This window comes from Anopheles moucheti, chromosome X (assembly GCF_943734755.1).
Source record: "Anopheles moucheti chromosome X, idAnoMoucSN_F20_07, whole genome shotgun sequence".
In the NCBI taxonomy this organism is placed as follows: Eukaryota; Metazoa; Arthropoda; class Insecta; order Diptera; family Culicidae; genus Anopheles; species Anopheles moucheti.
The window spans coordinates 14,775,880-14,796,398 of NC_069142.1; the positions used below are offsets into that span (position 1 = coordinate 14,775,880).

Genomic DNA, 20,519 nt, shown 5'->3' on the forward strand with positions numbered 1-20,519 from the left:
ATCGTTGTTTGACAATAAACACACATTAAAAAATCTTTCCAAAAATATACTCTCCGAATTTAATTTACGGATTTCTAAGTGCATGGGAAGATGGTGGTAAAGAAGGAAAATTTGAAAAAAATGTATGGCAAAAATAAGCGAAAGGGGAGAGTTTGGGAAAGCATTAAAGTAAATAAACGTAAAAGAATAATATGCGGGTCTTCAAAGTTATGTAACATTTGTTTTTGTACTTCGAAAATAAATATTGCAGGCTGTTGTAATTGCTATTGCATGGTTTTATGAGCATTGAAGGGTTAATACACCTGAACGCGAGTTCTTGATTTTATGAAGCGAAAAAAAGATGCTCTAATTTGAATTATTTTTTAATCCTTTTATTAGATGTGTTAAAAAATTGTCCGTGGTAGTTGAATTGTATTTTTGAAATGCTTTTTATTAATTTTTTCGAAAAATACAAATGACGTTTTGGGCCCCACTATACCGTACGGTGTGGGTGTTTTGTTTATGTTTTGAAACTGATCAGCTGTCATTAAAATGGTGTCAGTCAGTGGTTATGTTCTGCCGGGTGGGAAAACAGCAACCTATTAATTAGATTAAATGTGTCCCGTAGCAACCACAACACAGTTTGTGAAAAATCAAAGCACCCAATGAAAATTCCTTCCCGGATGACAGGTAGCAAACGTCAAAACCACAACCATCGCAAGCCGGAACGAGATCAGTCGTGAGTGGGAATTTAGGTAGCTGAAAGAAGCGGTTCCTTTTATCTTTCTGGATCATAATTTGCCTTTCGATTCGAGTTTTGAAATTAAATGAGTGTACAAATCTTGCCGGTAGTGACTAGTAAAGGAACACGCGTACCGCTGCCATGGTTCTGCTTCAGCTACGCTCCCTTCGCTCTTGGTTGGTATCGAGCGACCGTAGCCTGCGCGACACACTGAATAGCATCTTCTGGCTGAGCTGGGTTTTGGGCATCATTTTCCTGCAGTTCCGGCGACTGGTGGAGGTAAGCGATTAGTACGATTGCTTCATATTATCTTCCATGTTTAACTGCCGTTTTTCCTTGACACTTTTGCAGCGGCTGTTGCGTTTGGGTCGTGTAAAAGCTAGTAAGCATGGACGGATCGTGCAGCACTTATGGAACATTTCCTTCTACACCAGCGCCACCATTTTCTTGCTGCTCTACCAAATGCTCTTGATCCGACCAGAGGTGGTCCGTGAGAGTGGCAAGTACTTCCCACAGTACAACAACGTCATCTTTGCCAGTGCCTGCGATCCGGCCAAGTTTGAGATTATCACAGTGGTGCTCGTATCATACCGGGTGCTTAGTACGGTATCGAAGTTGTCCAGCGGCGACTATTCGGTTGCATTCTCGAGCGCCCTTTGTTCATCATTGCTGATGTGTTGCCTCACGCTACGGTTGGAGAACTACAGCATCCTGCTCAACCTATACCTGGCGATCTACATCACGCTCGAGGAAACATTCCTACTGTGCGCCTCTCAAACGGACCGCAAACACAAACACAAACATAAGCTGACTGTTCTTGTATTGCTGATGTGTGGCACTTGGTAAGACCTTGGTAAAAACCTTACGTTTGTACAATGTCTAACTTCTATAATTTTTTTTTCTTCCTCTGAAGGATTTATTTATTTTTTTACCTTTTACCCTTCGAGTTCCTGATACCGACTCTGTATGCGCGCCGTGAGCTGTTCCCTCTCAAGCTGTGCTTTTGGCTGTGGTACTGCTCGTGCGTCTGGAACTCGCCGCTGTTAAAGCTGCTGTACCACAAAATTTACCATACACACGCAAACGACTGTGCTGGAGGAGCTTCGGCCGTACGATGCATTCTGTCGAACGATTGGCAAAGTTTTCGTCATTTCCGTAACCTCAAACATGCCCACCTGATGCTGGTGCTGCACCAAAGGTAATGCGTGTTTGCTTTTCAGTAACGTGTTTGCTTTTAAGTAACGTGTTTGCTTTTAAGTAACGTGTTTGCTTTGAAGTCCAATTTCACCCCGGAGGGAAATGTAAGAAATTATTAACATATACTTAGTACTACTCAGTACAGTACTCAATCTGGGGATTGACTCCATTCATCATTTCCGGCGGAAAATTGTAAAAATTTGTACAATGTTTTCTAATCTTTATATCTTTTTTTAACTTTCAGCAATAGAACAACAAGAAGCGTACCAGCTAATGAAAAAGCCACATTGACCGCCTTCCAGACGATCAAATGTAAGTGACGCAGTTAAATCCTGCATATTGCAATAAAGAAATATTTCTAATTGCGTTTTTCCTTTTGTAGGTGTAGTATCCTTAAAGCGAAAGCTGAGGCGATTGCGTGAAAACAAGGAGCAGCTGGATAAGTATGAATAGCTGGTTCACTGAACGCAGGATCTAAACAATCAAATGAACATAATGATCTCGACTGTATGAAACTACGGCTTTCACTCTGTATCTCTCTGTTTCTTTCTCTATATGTCTCTCCCTTCCTTCTTCCCGTCTCTACCCGCCTCCATCCATTAATTCACAATATCCATTCCTGCTTGCGCGCACAAGCAAAATCAATCATCGAATAACGCGAATAACGAAGGTAGACAACAAACGCGATGCATCGTAAATCAATAGTTTTACTAGCAAATTTGGCGGAAGGAAGTGAGAACACCAGGTTAGAATAGGAAACAATCACCTTTTTCTAAGAGAACTAGGGAACGCATTACTAGGCTGTACAAAAATTGTGTACTACTCTGCACCACAGCGATGGATGGTGCAGTTAACTTATACAGATATGAATATAAGAAACGGTTTTGCATCAAGGGATGTGTCGATGTGTTGTTCTCATATTTCGCACAGACAAAACTAACGCAAATCGAAAGATTCGTTAAAAGTTTTTTTCCGTGTATGATATTTGTTTCTTTTTTATTTCAGATATCCTTTTTTCTTTGTTGTTTTGTCTGCTTTTAATATATTATGCTAGCTTGTTTGTTTGTTCATAAGTTAACTATGGTTCCCCTCCAGTGTCTTTCTTTCATATATTTTCGTTTGTTTAGTTTTTGTTCTGTTTTGTTGTTTACCTGTTCGACTCTCAAATTTCCATTCTGCGTTTTTCGGCTGTGGTTCATTCCCACCCGTCACATCCCGACTCGTTTGAGGTAATCCTCCTGCGAAGACAGGTTGGAAGGATCTCCTTTTTTTGTTTTCGGAGAAACGGTTTTAATTCGCAACCCCCGCAACTTCGTCCGAGATACGAAAACCGTGTTGTTGCGGATTTTGTTTGTGTTTTTTTTTTCTGAGCGTATTACGTTACTTCGTTGCGCCTACTATACTTGATTACTAATATAATTGTTTGTTTGAATGAGTTTTTGTTTTTTTTTTTGTTCTATCTGCTGAATACTTCAAATTTTCATTATTATAAAAATCAATCTTCTATCAGAATCTATTCTGTGTGTGTTTGTGTGTTTTTTTATTCTTAGGTTCCTCTGTTCACCCCTAATTTATACTCTCTCTTCCACCTTATTTCATCCTGGCCTAGCACTTCTGTTTCATATAATCTATATTTTCGTTGAACGTTAATAATTCGGTTTTTTTTTGTTGTTTGTTGCTTGTATTGCTCAAGGCGAGCCTCAAATCTATGAATATGGAAAACGAGCGTGTATGTTTTTTTTCTAATAGTTACTGATTGTGAGATTATTTTTGTGTGAGTTCCGTGAAACGTGTGTGTGTGTGTGTGTTTTACTGCGAGTCTTATACACTGTGGAGCGTTCAACTCTGGGGCGTTAAGTGCTGAAGGGTCCGGTCTAACATCGGAATAGTAGATTTCCATTAAATCCCACAAGTACAACACCTGGTTTCTGGGGTAAACTAAATCACAGCTAGCCAGCCAGTAAGCCTTGCAACACGTTATGAAGACCATAGAAGAAGAGGTGTTGCTGGATGCGTTGAATGGTAAGGAGGTCTTGCTTTATATACAATATTTCCTTTAATCCCTAGACTAACATCTTCCTTTTGTTCGTCTGCTTTGTTTTTGTTTTAGGATGCTGCACCCTAATAGCTCTTCTCCCATAGGATACCGTAGGAATTTCAAATACTGTTTTGAACACCGAATGGAATGTGTCTGACAAAATAACGATAAAACTGCATCTTCAGTGTTGATCACGTGTATTTGCTCGGGACGATGCAATTGAAGTAACCCTCCGCCCACTTAGCCCCGGCAAAAAAAAGACTAGCACGTCTAAAAACCCGACCACTTCCGTGACAGTTCGCGATAGTTTTGTCGGTTTTTGCGGTTTAAAACACTACGTTAGCCTTCGGTAGAAGACACGGTTTTGCACTTACATGTTGTTTTTTTGTTCTACTGCAGTTTTATGGCTGTTGCATGTATGTGTGAGTATGTTTGTCTGTGTGTTTAGTATTCGCTTATCGATTAACAGTTTGTTCACTCCCGTCCATTTTAAAAACCGCTCGGTCAGGGAGGCACGTCTAAGAGAATGCTAGGCGTTTGTACGCACCGTGAGTGAAAAAAGTAACGATAGTACGCAAAAAGGAACACGACTGTGGTTTCCACATGGCGAGAACAAATGACTCCAAGCAGCGCACAACGTGGCACAAACAACAGAATTTGCACTGGAGCAGTGACTCCCGCTGCTAGAACCGCTGGAAGGCATTTGCTATGTGCGCACACATCTCTGGTGGAACGTCTAAATATATCGGATCTGATAACGTTCCGGACGTTGCACTCCGTAGCAAAAGACAAGCCATTAAACTTTAACAAACACAAAATCAACTACCGACGGAACGGAATGATTCTGTGCCGCTTCACAATACAGTCCGCCTTATGGGGTAGGTGTGTTTTGTTAGTGAATAAGATGTTCGCGAACACTTGCAGCGTTAGTAGTAACCGTCCGTAATGCGGTTTGTTTTTAAATCAGTGCTACCTGATGCACCCAGCTGTGAGACTGAGCCAAACGCAGGCAGCACAACTTCTTAAGCGATGGAATTGAATAAGTTAGATTGGTCTGCTGAGCTAAAACGTACCCCCCATTTATTAGGCAGCACGCGTTATGTATGCATGTGGTTTCGTGTGTAGGTTAGGTGCGCTGGTTTGAGAGAAGGTGGAAGGATGTCAAGATGTGTCAAGGTGTGTGAAGATGACCAGTTCCATTAAAAAAGTTACTACTTAGATTAATACACTACTAGCCAATTAACAGCCAATCCGGGCTGCATACTTACTTAACAGGCATGGCAACGTGTGCATGCACGTGTGTGTGTGTTGTGTCTGGCGTGAATGTGGATAGGTGTCGGTGTAGGTTTATATTAGTTCTGTTAGGTGTACGGGGACTCTAGAAGGATACACATCTCGGGTTCCAAATCCACTTGAAAAGAAAACACCTGTTCCGTTCTCCATCCTCTTGCGACGTCCAACCACACATTATAGTATGGGTTTGGCGATGTAAGGCTTCGCCGTCGTTGTGGCAATCTCCGACATCTTAATGTCGATCGGTACGCGCGTATCGTAGAGTGTTGGTGCCTGCAGAATTATCCCTGCCGTGCCGAACACGACCGCTATCGTGAAGATCCACAGAAACAGCCGATCGAGAACCATAGCGACATACTTCCAGTCCTCCTTGACCTGTGGATAGGTGATCCGTATTAAGTAAAGATATTAAGAGTTAAGATTGTCAGAATATCTAAAGTGCAATAACGGTTAAAACTATTAAGGAGAGTTGGCCGTCTACATTGGACAATCTTGAAGTTTTTTGAAATTCGGAAACGCCAAGAAGAGTGGCGTCGTGCCTTATTAGCTCTTATAAATGCTAGAGCACTGATTAACACTAGAGGGATTAGACCAAGTTAAACCAAGCTATTAAGCTATCTTTACGATAACTTTGTTCTTCTCACTCCCATGCAGAAGCAGAAGGGTGAAACATCGGTAGATGTAGTAGGGTAAAAATCTCTGAAGGATTATCGACAGTAACTCTAGCTATTTCCAGTACCTACCCTTGAGCTTTCTTCCTCTTTCCGTGTGTGGTCTGCAATGTACGTCACACCATCCATCGCCTTGGTCAGCTCGGGACATTCTAGCCACCGGTTGCGGTTCTGGCCTGTCTTGTCACCTTTACCACCGGATGCCGCCCCCGTCGGTACCGTCGTGCCCGTATCGGTTGTGTTGATAATCATCCCGCTCGGCAGCACATTGGTGGGCAGATTGTTGTTCAGCGGTACCGCGACACCATTATCGCCCAACAATAAATCGGCTGCCGTCGCACCGGTAGTAACAGCGGCCGTAGCCGCCTGTTGCAGATCGTTCAGGAACAGACTGTTGCAGCAGCTCAAGTGACCGCCACCAGTTGTTGCGGTACCTTTCAACATCAGGTTGGCGTTTGCCTTGCTGTCGTTTGTGTTGGCCGCTGCTAGGCTCTTGTGAAAGGTGCTGTTCGGATCTAGTAACCCCGTTCCGGTAGTAGCACCGGTAATGGTGGTACCGTGCTGTGGGTTCGGTACCGCCGTACTAGCCGTACTGAGCAGATTAAAGTTGATCGGTGACATCGGCGAGTTGTGATGGTTGTGGTCGTGATATGGCAGTGGCATGTCATCCATCAGGTCCATGCCACGGACGAGCGCGTTATGGTGATGATGGTGATGGTGTCGACCACCGCCCGACCGATGATTGTGAAGATGCGTCGGGCTACCGTGCAGTCGGCAGGTATTGAGGCTGCATTCATCCAGAACAAGATTTAGTTAGCGCGGCACAGGAAGATTAACAGTGTGTTAACAATTAAGGGCGAAAGCCTCAACGAGGTTGTATTTGCAAACGGTAACACTGCAAGCCTTACTGTCACGGAAACAGCCATGAAAGCAAGGGATCGGATAAATGACTCATTCCACACCACACTACAACGGAAACAAGCAACATTGCCACACAGGTCCTTCCCGATATTATTCACCATTGCTGGCGTGATGCGGAAGAACGTTTATCAACGGCGATAATCGGAACGGAAAAGACGAGCAGTAAGAAAATCAACAATAAAAACAAACATCCAAATACAAGGATTCTCGCTGATGTTATGGGCCACTCGGAAGCGTATAGGAATATATACATTGGAGGTTTAGATATTGGGCGTTATATACCCCGCAGATGTCTGCAAACAAAATCCAGCAGAAGGTACAACCAAATGGAGGAGTTGTTGAAGGTAAATGGACGGCAATATGGGGTATGAACGAAACTAACAACAGCATTTCAAAATTGTGAAGGGAAGTAATTAACAAAACACACAGACACACATAACACACACAAGTAATCAGTAACTAGTAGGCGCAGACAATGGCGATGGTGGGCAAACATCATGCGAGATGATACAATGAATGTTTTGTACAGATGATTGGTGGAGAAATGGAGTTGTAATAACAATAATAATAAGTAGGATTGAGTCTTGACACGGTGAAGTGCGCCGCTAGAACGCGTTTCGATGACTCTACAGCAAATGCTGCTAAGCATAAGCTAGGGAACAATTTCTCGGCGATCGTTGCCCCTGTAAAGAATGTCTACATCAAACAAACACACAACACATTTCATCAACGGATAAAGCGAGGATATTGGTGATATTGGAGCACCCAAAAACTGCTTGAACGCAAACGCGATACATTGACACCAATCAACTAGATCAAAGGCGCATGTACATCTTGATGAAGCTGATGCTTCTGCATGATTCGATGCGATATGAGCTTTGGCCATACGGACATATCCTTTCATCGATCGAGTACATCTCCATTAGAAGCTTATCACGCATAAACGTTGAACAACACAACAAACATCAAAATAATGCACATATCTACACTCTCAACAACAAACAGAAAAAAATTACAAAGACACGTTAGCAAACGCGCACATTCGCTCGGGAAATTACACACACACACGCATATTGCGTAACCAGGCGTCTCCACCCTTACCTTTCACTGGAATCGAGCAAATGGTGATCAAGCAGTACCGACGGATCGAATGCGATCGTGGGCGGAAGTGGTGGAATATGGTCACCGAGGCTGTTGCACGAACGCAGCATGAACCGCTGAGAGGCGGCACTGTTTCGGCACGTTTCGTTGTGACCGGAAAAAAGAAGATACATTGTACAAGATACACTAGCGTACCGACTTGGGCAACTTGGACATCGGATGTCCGGGCAGGGAGTTGACGTTCGATGGGACGCACGGGAATGCAGACGAGGCAATGGAGAAAGATGCTCCAAGATGGAGGGAGATGTGGGTTTGGACATCGACCCGTCCTCCCCCCCCCATACACACACACACACACACACCCAAACTAACATGTGGTACCATTGATTGTGTGAGGCGAACTTACCTGAAGTGATGGAGCGGTTGGTAGATCGGGCGACGCATGACGAGCAGTTTGGGCAAATGGTTGATGAAGATAGTCCTCACCCACGGTGCCATCGTATGGGTTTGGGGCGACCGGAAATGAATGTTGAGCACGATCACAGTCACACATATACTGGAACGATAAGATGGCAATGTGTTGAGTGTGGCAGTACACCCGTTGCAGCAGTGCTCGGTGTAACCAGACGAATAATAGGGAAAAGGATATATCTATGCTGTAACGGAAGTGTGCTCTTTTAAATATCTGGGCATTAGCGAGGAATTCTATCTAGGATATTCAATAACTGGACGGCATGGCGTACAAGGTTAACGCGATTAAGCGTAAAAACCATTTACATATAAAAAAAAAACTCGCTTCTCGACGCTTCAACAAACCGGAACCGGAAATGGATTTTATCTCAACCGCAACCACAGCACCACACGCTACGCCAATTCAGGGTGGATTTGATAGAAGCCGCCCGCCGGAAATTACCGGATGTGAAGCGTCGGGTCTGCACCTACCTGAACGTGTCCAGTATCATCGTGAACAGGACGAACTTGCCGAGCAGCGGGACCACCAACGATGTGGGCGGAATGATTTCCGCCAGCAGCAGGAAAAACACAGTCAACGATAGCAGAATGGATATGCTTAACGATACCTGTACGGCGGGATGTGAACGGATGAGATACGAAGAATGGGAAGGCTTTTAAGTAAGTCGGACGAGTGACGACGAGCGGAAGTGCATCCTTTTAGGGCTCCACTTTTGCCTACCTTTTCACCGCTGTCCGATGGCAGATAGAACACCAGTATGGTGAGGAAGCTGATGCCCATGCAGGGTATGATAAGGTTGACGGTGTAGAACAGCGTCTTGCGGCGCATTGTAATGTTGAACGTAATGTCGAGGTACGGTTCGTCACAACACGTGTAAAACTTTTCATTTCTGTGGTTGGGGGGAAAAAAACAAATGCAGTTAGCAGGTACGCTCCAGACAGGGGCGGTCACTATAAAACTCCTCCGTCGCTCACCTTACGGCTGGCACCTCCAGAATGTCCCATTCAACGGACGTGTAGAATTCGGACAGATCAACACCCACCTCGACGACGTTCGTTTCGTTCATTTCGTCAATGTGTCGTAAATCCACCTGCAAATATGGAGAGATCCGAGTTATTTTTTTGATCCACGGTTCAGACTATCTAACAGAGGACGCAACCAGACGTATATATCATCCGCTATATACCTGAAATCCATCGTACGTCCAGCTGCCGAACTTCATCACGCACGTCTGCTCATCGAACGGAAAGTACTCGACGTCGATTTCGCACGAACTTTTGTAGATGGCCGGCGGACGCCATTCCACCCGGCCCGTGTAGTTAAGCGTTGCCTTCGTGGCGAGCGTCACCTCAAAGTTGCCGTCCGCATTGTTGTACAGTACGATGTCCGGTCGCCAGATGTGATCGGAGGGTACATGCAGCATCTCGACGCCACCATACTCCTTCGGTTCCCACTTCAGTTTGTAATCATACCACGTCTGCTCCACCCACAGATTCGTGGTCATGATTTGGTTCTTCAAGTTCTGGAAGTCGCTCAAAAACATGGGTGGAGTTGTTCAGATGTGTTTTTTTTTTCTTCTGGTTGAATTCAGACCACCTGCAAGGTTTCACTTACCACATCGATCAGCTGGGACAGCTTAAGCTTGATTTTGACCGTCAGCGCATCGGTGACATTTACTACCGGCCGGACAAGCTTGTTGTAGTTACTGAGCAGATCGTCGTACAATCGTTTTGCATCCGGGTTGCCACCACACACTGCAAAAGTATATACCATCGAGCAGAGCATCGAACGATGTAGCACAGCGCAAACTTGAGCGTTCCTGTTAACTTACCGGAAACGACGGCAAATATCGTAAAATATACACCGTGTAGTAGCCTCATCGCATTCCCCCTCGCTGGTGCTACCAATCCTCACCTATTCTATGTACTTTTCGCTACCGTTCTGCACCCTGAAGGAATACGTGCTATACACCTTTCCTATCTATGAACTTATCTTACCAGGAGAGTGAGCACTTCAGGATGACGGCTGATATCTCGTCAATGCGAATAGGCTAGTCTTCAAATGATGGTTTCGCAAGTCGGCAACAGATACCGACGTTAGAAACAGGGAGAAAGAGATGATGGTAGTGCGTGTCTTACGAGATGAGCAGTTGATAACGATTGTCTGTCGTTTTATCGGGTCGTGAGACTTGCAGTCGATGCAGAAAAAAATCAAGAAACTTTCACCCGACGCTTCTAAATTGTGTGCCTCACGGTCAATGAACAACTACGACCCGTGTCGTTCCAAGCCCTGCCTACCCTTTTCGCAATGGGTGTGAGCTGAATTTGAGCAATGGGTTTTGAGCGTTTGATGCTAGATCCTTCCCCCACATCGAATTCTCAAATCTACTTTTGTGCGTCGTCTATTTTACTCGTTTTGTTTATCGCCGCTTTGATCGCTTCCACCGGGTACGACGAAATTGAATTCGTTGGTGCGTGTGCGAGATGATACGGCTAGGCCCCAAGCCCGGACTCGCTAGGCCCTATTGCTGAACTAAGAGAAATTTTTGCAGAAACATTTTGCAAACACACCGAGAGCTGGCAAAAAGGACGCTGGACAATGATGTCGTGGGTTGAAGGGGGTTGAACGCGTCGATATCCTCTGGTCAAGAAGTGATCATTGTACCTGCAAAGGAAGATGTAAACGTTGGCAGAAGTATAGCACACAACACCCGCACACACCCGGTGTGTGGGTTGAGAATATCGGCAAAACATCGAAAAGGCACCGCACCATAAAGAAATGTATCACATTACAGAGGACTTCAACCATCTCAAATTGCTTGGACTGCGAGCAAGCTGAAATGGAGGGCGCTAGTCCATTCAAGGCAAACACCCCGCAAGACTGGTGAAGGTTAAGAACACTATAGCCACACCAAAGCGCGAAAAGTGGTACTTCTCATACTTAGGCGAAATTAGCGAACCTGGGGGAACCTCTCAAAACCCCCGTACAAATAATGGCATCTTGTTGCTATAGGTTTCACTTGTGCCATCTCTTCGTCCCAACCGTAAAGCGAATTTTATACCAAAAGTGCTACTACTGTTCGACACGACGGACCACGACTCTATCCTCTTATTCGCATTATCCAAAATGCGGCTCACGTTGGCTCCTTTCGTTGGCATACCGTCCAATGTAAACATTATTAGATTAACGTACACTATAAACATCAGGCACGAATTTGCACACATTTGCCGTACAGAGTCCGACGCGGCACAAATAACAACGCCAAGAAAGATACCACGCGAAGCGAATTTATGCAGAGAGGTAGCACTGAAACCACCGAAAAGCTTTTCCGACGGAGGTGGGGACGAACCTTCGTGAGATACCACCTATCACACCGCCAAGTTTTCTTTGTCTTCGGTTGGGTAGATTGTATGATTAATTCTTTTTTGATTGTTGACCGAGTTTCTGGTAGCACCACAGTCGCCTTTCCGCCTATTGCATTGCCGACCAGCGTGCAGCGGGGGACGCCGACGAGCCAAAAACGCGTTTTGTTGTACACACGGGACACCACAAAAGCACCCTTTTATGTCAACACAAGGATGCCGAATGGTATCTCTCGCCTTACGAAGGGCCAGCTATATTGGGTCTCGTATATACAAATTCTAGGCCAGCATCTACATAGAACGTGTTGGTGCGGTTGAGCGCACTAGCGGGAAAATGTGGGATAAAAAAAAAAGAGCTGGCATGGAAATCACTCTCTCACACACTTTCATACACACTCACACAACCGTTCGCATTCCGTTCTTAACACCAGAGGCACTGAAGCGAGCCTTCTTCGATTAGGGACACAGAGGCACAGGTTATGGATATCCAATCAGCGCCCAATCTCTTCTCTTCGCTTTTCGCTTTATGGTTCAATTCCCGTGCTATGCTCCGGAGGATGTGGGACGGTAGGAAGGGGGGGGGGGGGGGGGGGGGCTAGGGGGAGTTCTGGGCCCTTTGAATCTTCTCTGCCCTGCCACCTTTTATCAGCTATAAACCACCAACAAATTTAGCTCTACCCTGGGTGCGATCCATGAATTGTATGCCTGCGAATAGTCCAGAGGTGCGTTGCGAGCTAATGGTATTCTTGCCGTGGGATAAAACTTTGTTATCAGGACATTGTTGGGGCAGGACTGCGCGTCAACTTGCGCTTGCCTAGGTCAGCGGAATCGACACAAAGGACGATTAGAAGCAACAAACCGCAACAAGAGTGGCAAATAAACACATTGCTTTTTTTCCTTTGCGAGGTGAGTTGTTGCACTGATCGCTTGTAGGTTTTTGGGAAAGCAATTTATGCATTTTTATTTCTTCTCGGTAAGAGAAGTCGTGCACAAACTAGTTCGGTACTAGGTAACGACCTCCAAAAACTTGATGTCTACAACTTCGCGCTGTGTGTGCGCCTCCAGTTTTGCAAAGCCCTGGTTAGGGATTCCAACCAAATCGAAAAGCACATCGTCGAACCAACACATAACTAGCCTCTGTTCACTAAAATGAAAGCACATTTGTCCACACGGTGGATATGGCGGACATTGGTACCGCAATAGTTACGTTAAGTGGAAAGCACTTCGCTGCAGCAGTAACAGAAACGACTTCACACTGGAAGAGCTTGGTGTGCTCCTAATGGCAGCATAACGATAGGAGGCACGGTATACATATATTTCTGCGTTTTCTGATATCGGTTCTGGGCAGGTATTGGGGGGTCGCGAATGCGCATGTCGCGTCCCATACCAAGCCTCCCAATGGTCCCCACCATTCAACCACCAGCGCGCATCCTTGCACACTGTGTCACACAGCGGGAAAACGGTCGTGGGTCAACAAAAAAAAAAACAAGCAACGAAAGAAGAAACGAACTGTGCTAATACACCTCTGATAAGAGGACGAGGTGTTTTCGGAAGCTGTCATGAATAAAGCAAAAATGTGCCACTTTCCGCCGATGCCGACTGATAAGCGTTTAAGGTGGGGAGCTAAAGAGGAGGGCAACAATGCGACAAAACCCCCTACCTTTTTTAACGCTACTCTCGCGATAGTTTCGCTTCTATCAATCAGTAAGGATCAATCAAGCGCTTGCCGAATTGGTTTTCCTGTTGTTTGACTATAAAAGCCGCAAGTGTCACTGATCAACGGACGCATGAACGGAATGGGTAGGTAGGAGTGGGAGGAAGCGAACTAGCGGAGTACAGGAAGGATCTGCAGCATCTAAATATGCTAAACACGTGTAGTCTTCACGAAGAGATGCTATGAAATTTTGATCACTGTTCCTCCTGTGAAGCAGTCGTTCATTTCCATAAATGTAAGCGAAATTTCGGCTTACAACGATGTAAATTGGGAGTCAATCAGTTTGGGATATTAACCTATACTATAGCCTACCTGTTCATCTCCCATACATTATGTTGTTTTTGAAAGATTTTTTTTATATTTCCACCAAAAATCTCGAAGGACTATGCTTATACTCGGTAAAGGATACTGGTCAGTTCCCGAACAAGATCCATTGATGAAGTTTGCTCGGACATCCACCAAATGATGTTTATGCATGTATAAAATAAATATAGAGCGAAAAATTAATCATTTTAAGTGATGAATAAAACATTGAATATTATGCTCAATATGCTCTAGCTGATTATGATTGCAGCTATCTTGAATAATAATAAGCAATCTTCTTGATTATTGTTTTTTTTAAGAAAGCACATTATTTTTCTGTCCACACTAAAGGGTAGAATTAAAGAATCCATGCTTGCTCTCATTTTATTAACATATTTTTTAAAATAAAACGGACAACCTTTTATGCTGAATTTAGTTGTTTTGGTAAAACGCAATCATGCAACGCTGACGTTACATGGTTTGACAGTTCGGTCCCGCTATGTTGTCATTGCGTGGTTGGGTTTCCGCTCAGCTGTTACCAGCTGTCAACTGGACGGTGGTCATTTAAACTGGTACGCGCGAGCGAGAGAGTGACCTCGGCTGCGAAGGTTGAGCGAGACAGCGTGCCTGTGTTTATGCATCGGTAAGGCAGAGTTCTCAGTACCGTAGTATTCGTATGCAGCATCGGTCGCAGTGAGGTTACCATCGCAGTAGCAACAGCAGCTAGTGGCCAGGGAAGGGCAGGTAAATATCGGTGGGGTTCAACAAACGGTGCGGAGTACCTTTACGTAGGGTGTGTGTGTGTGTGCAAATCGTGTGAAGTAGTTTGACGCACCTTCTCGGCTCTTAAATTGCATTCCCTACAATAGGGAAACAAAGAAAATGTGTACAGGCCAGAGTGCGTAGCTTACCTTTGGGTAAGAGCAGTTCCCAAACTCCATTGTACCAGCCAGCTACCTTTCAACGTTCGTCGAACCACGGGGTGTGTGTGTGTGTGTATGTGTGCATTCATGACCCTTGGAGGAAAGCCACATCTTAAATTTCACGCGAATCTGCTAGAATAAGGAATGATTCTTCTCTGCAGCAGCAGCACCACAGGATTTTGATTGTTTATTTATGCATTTCATTCAAAATACCCCAAAAATGTACATTGTACAGTGACATAAACCTTCGCTTCCGCGTACCAAATCCATTGCCAAAAACGACTAAAAGCAAATCCTCTTTCATCGCTACAGTCGCTGGTGAGCTCCATTGAAGTGGGACTCTATGAAGATTATCTCCTATGTGCTCAGGAAAAAGATGCTAATCGTCTGCAGATTGCAAAACCACAGCCAACTGTGACGTCACACGGGTACAAGCAACTTCCGTTTTGGTAAGACGTTACAAGCCACACAAGCGCGAGAGTGGGATGCACAATGACACTTCTCTTCCCTCTGCCCTCTTAAAAGGAAACTAAGGGCAGGAGGTGGCCCCAGAGAGGAAGGAAGGGTGTAGGCGAGTGGACCCTCCATTTGTTGTTTGTTTGTTGCGTGCAGTTTGCAATGGAGCAATAGTTTTGCTACGGCTGCAACGGCGATTTGTTCGTATCGTGTTGAAATATCCCCTTTCCAACCAAACTCCGCACCAAACGCACTACATAACCGTGCGTATGTACGTTTGTGTGTGTATTATGTTGTGCTGGAAGAAAATGCGGAAGACTCCCTTCCTCGAGACAGCTGAGAGAATGGGAAATGTCAATAACGTAATATGGGAATAGTACGCAATATTCCATCTGGTTGCAATGATCCAGTGGCTAATGCGCTGCTTCAACGCAAACTTCGTTCGCTAAAGGTCGTTTTCCTCGTGGTAAGGCTGACATCGTTGTGTCGCCTTATCATCCATAAACTTCGTGTTGCCTTTTTCCGTGACTTTGTGCAGTGGAGAGTGAATCAGCGCACATAACCCGTGGTTTCCCTTCTAGGGGCACCGATCGTTGCACCATCGGGAGATCTCGTTTGCTATTTCCATTCTAACGATATCATTCCTTTTTTATGCGTTTGGGACTGTGTCTGTTCCCCAACCACCAGCAAACGTTCGTTTCCGTCCGCATGCAGGGGCTGTTGAACGCGGGACACTAAAGGCTAACCATCGTTGTCCATCAGCGCGGCTCGACAACTCCTAACAAACGCATAAGATGTACGAACAGTGAAACACCTGCCCACTCCAGCTGTATTAGCGTTCCGTGTGTCTTCCCGACTCGTGGATCGGATCGAGAGACCTCGTTTTATGTTACTTTCTGTTCATTTTATCACCTTATTACCAACCACTGAGATATCGAGGCCCGGCCCACGGAGAACACCTTGCAGGCAGACATCAACCGAATGCATACGTCGCAGTTTAGGAGGTAGGTTACCCGTTTAGAGTTGTATATTCTATACACCATGACGTAGTCGCGAACTAGATTTGTCCACGACACTCCCCGCGATTATCCGGTCAAACCAGATGTGCAACAACGTGCGGCAAACGTGTTCTTGCCTTGGCTACGTTTGAAACATAAGGGTACTTTTCCGTTGAAAACAGTAAACGTACCTCTCACATGGACCCTTCGGGGAAGATCTTTTGCTCCCAACGCTGTTTCTAACGATGCATCCTCAAATGAGGCCATAGAAACAAGGTAGTGTACCACGTGAAGCTGAATTACATGAGTAATGTTTTCATTTTCAAATAGTATAATTCATTAATGCGTACAATATCCAATATAGTAATGCAACTTGTTGTATTAATAAGAATGTACAATTTACGGGTTTTAAATGTCTCGATAGATATTCGGTCAAATCTCACATCACAATATGTGTATTGAAAGGGAACTGATCAGTGAGTTACCGTATGAATTTCTTCTTTAATATCATTTGGTTTTCTTAAAAGTGTTGTAAAAGTAACGCTTGACCTGTTGAACAATTACATAAAAGTAACGCATCAGGTTCAATGATTTAAAAATTTTGGTTATATCAGCTCTGTTTAACTCTGTTCTAGAAGCAAAAATTGTATGAAAAAATATAAGGTAAATCATCCAGACAAGTTTTGGGCTCCGAAACATTTGTTCGATACTTACCCCATCACTTACTCTTAGACCGAATCCTTATGTTATGTATTATATGATATTTATGTGTTGTTTTATTTTCATCTTTTCTTTCCTCTCGCATGTTGAGACTCAAGTTGTGATTTTACCAACATCGACAAACCCTGCAACACTAGCTGCTAGCGCTTTTGCGGGTACCGAAGGGCGTTAAATATAGCTGTACGCGCATTCAGCTTCCAGAGGAAAAAAAAAACAAAGCAAAAACGCTCCCTCCGCAATCAACCATCAAACGAATACGAAATCATTTTTGGCTCAAACAAAACGCGCTCGCGCTGAATCGAAAATTCTACCGCTCAAACATGTCGTCCAGCTGCTGCGGCACAAAGAAACAGAAGCTTAACGGGAACTACTCCTCCGCCAACGGTTACTGTACGTCTACGGGCAATACGGGACGGACCAGCAACGGTGTCGTCGAAGGCACCCAGAACAATCACAGCTATTACGGCCGGGGCTCTGGTAGTAGCGGCAGCCAGCAGCAACAGCAGTCGTCCTCATCGTCATCTTCGTCATCATCGTCGTCATCGACGGCGGCCTACAATGGCTATCTGATGAACGGTCACGGTAGCCATCTGCCGCAGCAACCCTCGATGATCGGTTCGATGCCGGAGATGTGCTTCTTCTGCTTCGAGGTGCTGTACCGCGAACTGCACAACCTAGAGGAACCACGCACACCGTGCTTTACCAATGATCCATAGTAAGCGAGCGTTTTTGTTTTTTCAATCCTTCCTTAATCATAGATGGACATTGCAGGTTAAAATCTGAACGTTTCTTTTTTTTTGTTACTGTTACAGTCCACTGTTTGTGACTTGGAAAATTGGCAAGGATAAGCGGCTGCGCGGCTGTATCGGTACCTTCAGCGCAATGCGTTTACATTCAGGTGGGAGTAGCAGAGTAGGATATGATCGTCACATCTCTAAGCATTAGTTAATTCTCACGGTTCTTTTTTATTTAACAGGTCTTCGCGAGTATGCAATAACAAGTGCTTTAAGAGACTCTCGTTTCTCGCCAATCACCCGTGATGAGATCCAAAGACTGACCGTCTCGGTGTCAATCCTTCAAGGCTTCGAGGAGGCACGCGGTTACCTGGACTGGACGCTCGGCATTCATGGCATCCGGATTGAGTTCTACAACGAGCGTGGTTCCAAACGCACCGCAACCTATTTGCCACAGGTTGCTACGGAGCAAGGTAGGATTTTTTTTGTTTTGTGTTTTTTTTGCAGCAAACTCGAGATATTGAATTTTTGGAAATATTTCCCAGAACTCTTGATATTTTCCCATGAACTCTTGATATTTTCCCATGAACTCTAGCTATCTTCCCAAGAAATCTAAAAATCTTCCCATGAACGCTATTCAATAAGAATGCGTATATTGCAAGTAACTCTATTTTCTTCCTTTTTCCGAACAAAAGGCTGGGACCAAACGCAGACGATCGATTCGCTGCTCCGGAAGGGTGGCTACCGGGCTCAGATCACGTCCGAGATGCGCCGCTCGATCAAGCTAACCCGCTACACCTCACAGGAGTGTCAAATGTCGTACAACGAGTATCGCGATCTGCTCGAGAAACAATCTCACTACCACGGCCAGCTCTGTAAGATGCAATGCTAACATCATCAACCGAACCGCGGCACAACAAGCTCACGGCGTTGCCATTCTTCATCATTATTATCTTACCAAAATGGGTTCGCGTTCCCGTCTAAGTTGGGCATACGATATATAACTTGAAATTGTCTATTTAAAAAACTATTCATGTTCTATTTCATTTTTATTCATGTTGCTCAACCTAATTACTATTATTTCATTCTCTCTCTGTCTCTCTTCTCGGCGCAACGACCAACTAGGTCATTTCTGGCCTACTGGGCTTATTTTACCACGTAACCGGATCCTTGCTACGGGGGATTGGATCGGATGGGATTTTATCCATTTGTCCAGTCCGTTCGTTTGAAGACCGGGTCGTCCCGGGACTATTTCATTCTAGGATGATCAAATTATGCTTGACCTTTTGTTGTCTTGCAGTTTTTGGTTACGACCCTTTTACCGCTTTTTATTTTAATGAGTTTGAGCGTACAAGAGTTGGATTCACTTTTTGCTTCGCTTTTGAATTTCTAATTCCCGCTTTTGAAAAATTAATTTTATTTTTTTAAAATTGATATCCATGTACAAAACTACACACACTGTCAAAATTTTCAAATCCAATTCAATTCAAACCATAACTCGCGACAGGATTGAAAACTTCCGGATATTCAGGTATCAAAAGATGTTCGACAACACTCGCCGTTCGGCATCACCACATTGGTTTCTGTGTCTAATATCGTGGATGACTCCACATGCCTGACAACAAAGCTATTTTGCACCAGGTGTTCCAACATCACTCCATCTTAGTGATGTGATGCGTTGCAAAGCAGGACGGTGCAGTGTTGTTCGAATTATCCTATAGCTGAATAATCAGCCCTTCGTAAAGACGAAGAACACGCAATCCAGTCATGTTTTGAACACCGGAAACCCCCGGGCTGACTGTTGCCAGTCTCGTGCATTACCGACTATACTAATAGAACGACCCAACAACGTGTGCATCTACACGGTACTAAACTGATACTATCTATTTGTTTGTGATTTTTCAATTACAAACATCGGTACAAAACCAAACCAATATTCTTACGCTTATCATTACGACGATGGGACTTGTGCAGCAACCCGGGTTTGCATCATTAGTGTGTTCTAATTTTAAGCTCTATTTTTTATTCAAAAACAACGGTCACGCCGTATTGATTGTAACTATTGGTAACTTAATCTATGGTACAATTCTCATTCGTTTGAAGACATTTCCTTCTCCAAACCGTAAAAGGACACCTTATCTCGGATGTACTCGGCCGTAGCTCTAAATTTTGTATGCGATTCATTTGTTTTTAAATTTTACTTCTAATATCCCTCATCCCCTTAATTTGCACTACTCAGAGGTGAAAACTCAAAAGAATTCTTAATACCCAGGCTAATTTGCTAAGCGAACCAACGGTTCGTTAATGTAGCAGTAGACGTGGGGGTTGATAACTATTGTTTGTCTATTCTAAGGTATGAGCATAGGTTAAGGAATAATCGATCATAACGTTTACGCTAACTGATTACGCTAGTACCGTATACCGTGTTTAGAGGGCGGCAACAAATAACTGCTACTGTTACGCTGGTTAAGGTATCCCTTTTTCAATTCAGCAAGCCCTGAGTGCAGACCACATGCAAAGCAGAACCGAAAATGTCACATAGCCGTGAGAGTTCTGAACCTCTCCATGCCGTTCAACCAGCAAATCGGTGCATTTTCACGAAACGTTTTCGTCTAGCTGCAAGTGCTAATGAATAAACAAAAGCAAAACAAAAAAATCCAAAATTCCCAACCCCACTCTAAAGCAAACCAACATTGATAATTGATAAGCAAATTAAGCATATAACTACAAAAAAAAAAAAAAAAAAAAACAATGCGAATTCCCAAGCAGGCCGGAAAAGTAAAACTAACAAAATAATAACACACAAATGCAAAGAAATGTTGAATGTGCGAAGGACGAAACAAAAAACATACAAAAAAAAAGATGTTATACTATTAGACATACGTTTATATTTTT

At 44.3% G+C, this 20,519-nt stretch overlaps 3 protein-coding genes across 8 annotated transcripts; 2 read left to right on the plus strand and 1 right to left on the minus strand.

Moving 5' to 3' along the window:
* Positions 1–569: 569 nt before the first annotated feature.
* On the plus strand, positions 570–2,809 carry LOC128306300 (uncharacterized). The gene is made up of 6 exons (XM_053043744.1): positions 570–734; positions 832–1,000; positions 1,073–1,563; positions 1,635–1,919; positions 2,163–2,230; positions 2,301–2,809. The coding sequence occupies exons 2-6, from the start codon at positions 863–865 to the stop codon at positions 2,369–2,371; spliced, it is 1,053 nt and encodes a 350-aa protein (XP_052899704.1). The 5' UTR covers positions 570–734; positions 832–862; the 3' UTR covers positions 2,372–2,809.
* A 1,028-nt stretch (positions 2,810–3,837) lies between these two features.
* LOC128306301 (uncharacterized protein CG5902) lies at positions 3,838–20,442 on the plus strand. Of its 6 annotated transcripts, XM_053043747.1 has the most exons (7): positions 3,838–3,940; positions 4,029–4,834; positions 15,860–16,176; positions 16,982–17,605; positions 17,703–17,788; positions 17,867–18,097; positions 18,320–20,442. In XM_053043747.1, the coding sequence occupies exons 4-7, from the start codon at positions 17,211–17,213 to the stop codon at positions 18,514–18,516; spliced, it is 909 nt and encodes a 302-aa protein (XP_052899707.1). In that variant the 5' UTR covers positions 3,838–3,940; positions 4,029–4,834; positions 15,860–16,176; positions 16,982–17,210; the 3' UTR covers positions 18,517–20,442. The 6 variants fall into 6 exon arrangements, with proteins under 6 accessions (XP_052899707.1, XP_052899710.1, XP_052899709.1 ...); XM_053043750.1 differs by lacking the exon at positions 15,860–16,176; XM_053043746.1 differs by lacking the exons at positions 3,838–3,940; positions 4,029–4,834 and adding an exon at positions 14,448–14,537.
* On the minus strand, positions 4,828–10,535 carry LOC128306299 (acetylcholine receptor subunit alpha-like). The gene is made up of 10 exons (XM_053043743.1): positions 10,246–10,535; positions 10,029–10,168; positions 9,601–9,936; positions 9,389–9,504; positions 9,135–9,303; positions 8,885–9,021; positions 8,349–8,498; positions 7,943–8,071; positions 5,993–6,707; positions 4,828–5,624 (listed from the first exon to the last, which is right to left on the minus strand). Exons 1-10 carry the CDS (start codon positions 10,292–10,294, stop codon positions 5,424–5,426), a joined length of 2,142 nt encoding a protein of 713 aa, XP_052899703.1. The 5' UTR covers positions 10,295–10,535; the 3' UTR covers positions 4,828–5,423.
* Positions 20,443–20,519: the final 77 nt, after the last annotated feature.

What these genes read in the sequence shown, in the direction of transcription:
- LOC128306299 (XM_053043743.1), bottom strand. Translation starts at nt 10,294, where the DNA reads ATGAGGCTACTACACGGTGTATATTTTACGATATTTGCCGTCGTTTCC. An exon ending in ATGATACTGGACACGTTCAG is followed by an intron (nt 8,499 to 8,884) that starts GTAGGTGCAGAC and finishes TTATCGTTCCAG; the next exon opens with TATATGTGTGACTGTGATCG. An exon ending in AAGAGGAAGAAAGCTCAAGG is followed by an intron (nt 5,625 to 5,992) that starts GTAGGTACTGGA and finishes ACCTATCCACAG; the next exon opens with GTCAAGGAGGACTGGAAGTA.
- LOC128306300 (XM_053043744.1), top strand. Translation starts at nt 863, where the DNA reads ATGGTTCTGCTTCAGCTACGCTCCCTTCGCTCTTGGTTGGTATCGAGC. An exon ending in TTGCTGATGTGTGGCACTTG is followed by an intron (nt 1,564 to 1,634) that starts GTAAGACCTTGG and finishes CTTCCTCTGAAG; the next exon opens with GATTTATTTATTTTTTTACC. An exon ending in CGCCTTCCAGACGATCAAAT is followed by an intron (nt 2,231 to 2,300) that starts GTAAGTGACGCA and finishes TTCCTTTTGTAG; the next exon opens with GTGTAGTATCCTTAAAGCGA.
- LOC128306301 (XM_053043747.1), top strand. Translation starts at nt 17,211, where the DNA reads ATGTCGTCCAGCTGCTGCGGCACAAAGAAACAGAAGCTTAACGGGAAC. An exon ending in CGCAATGCGTTTACATTCAG is followed by an intron (nt 17,789 to 17,866) that starts GTGGGAGTAGCA and finishes TTTATTTAACAG; the next exon opens with GTCTTCGCGAGTATGCAATA. An exon ending in ACAGGTTGCTACGGAGCAAG is followed by an intron (nt 18,098 to 18,319) that starts GTAGGATTTTTT and finishes TCCGAACAAAAG; the next exon opens with GCTGGGACCAAACGCAGACG.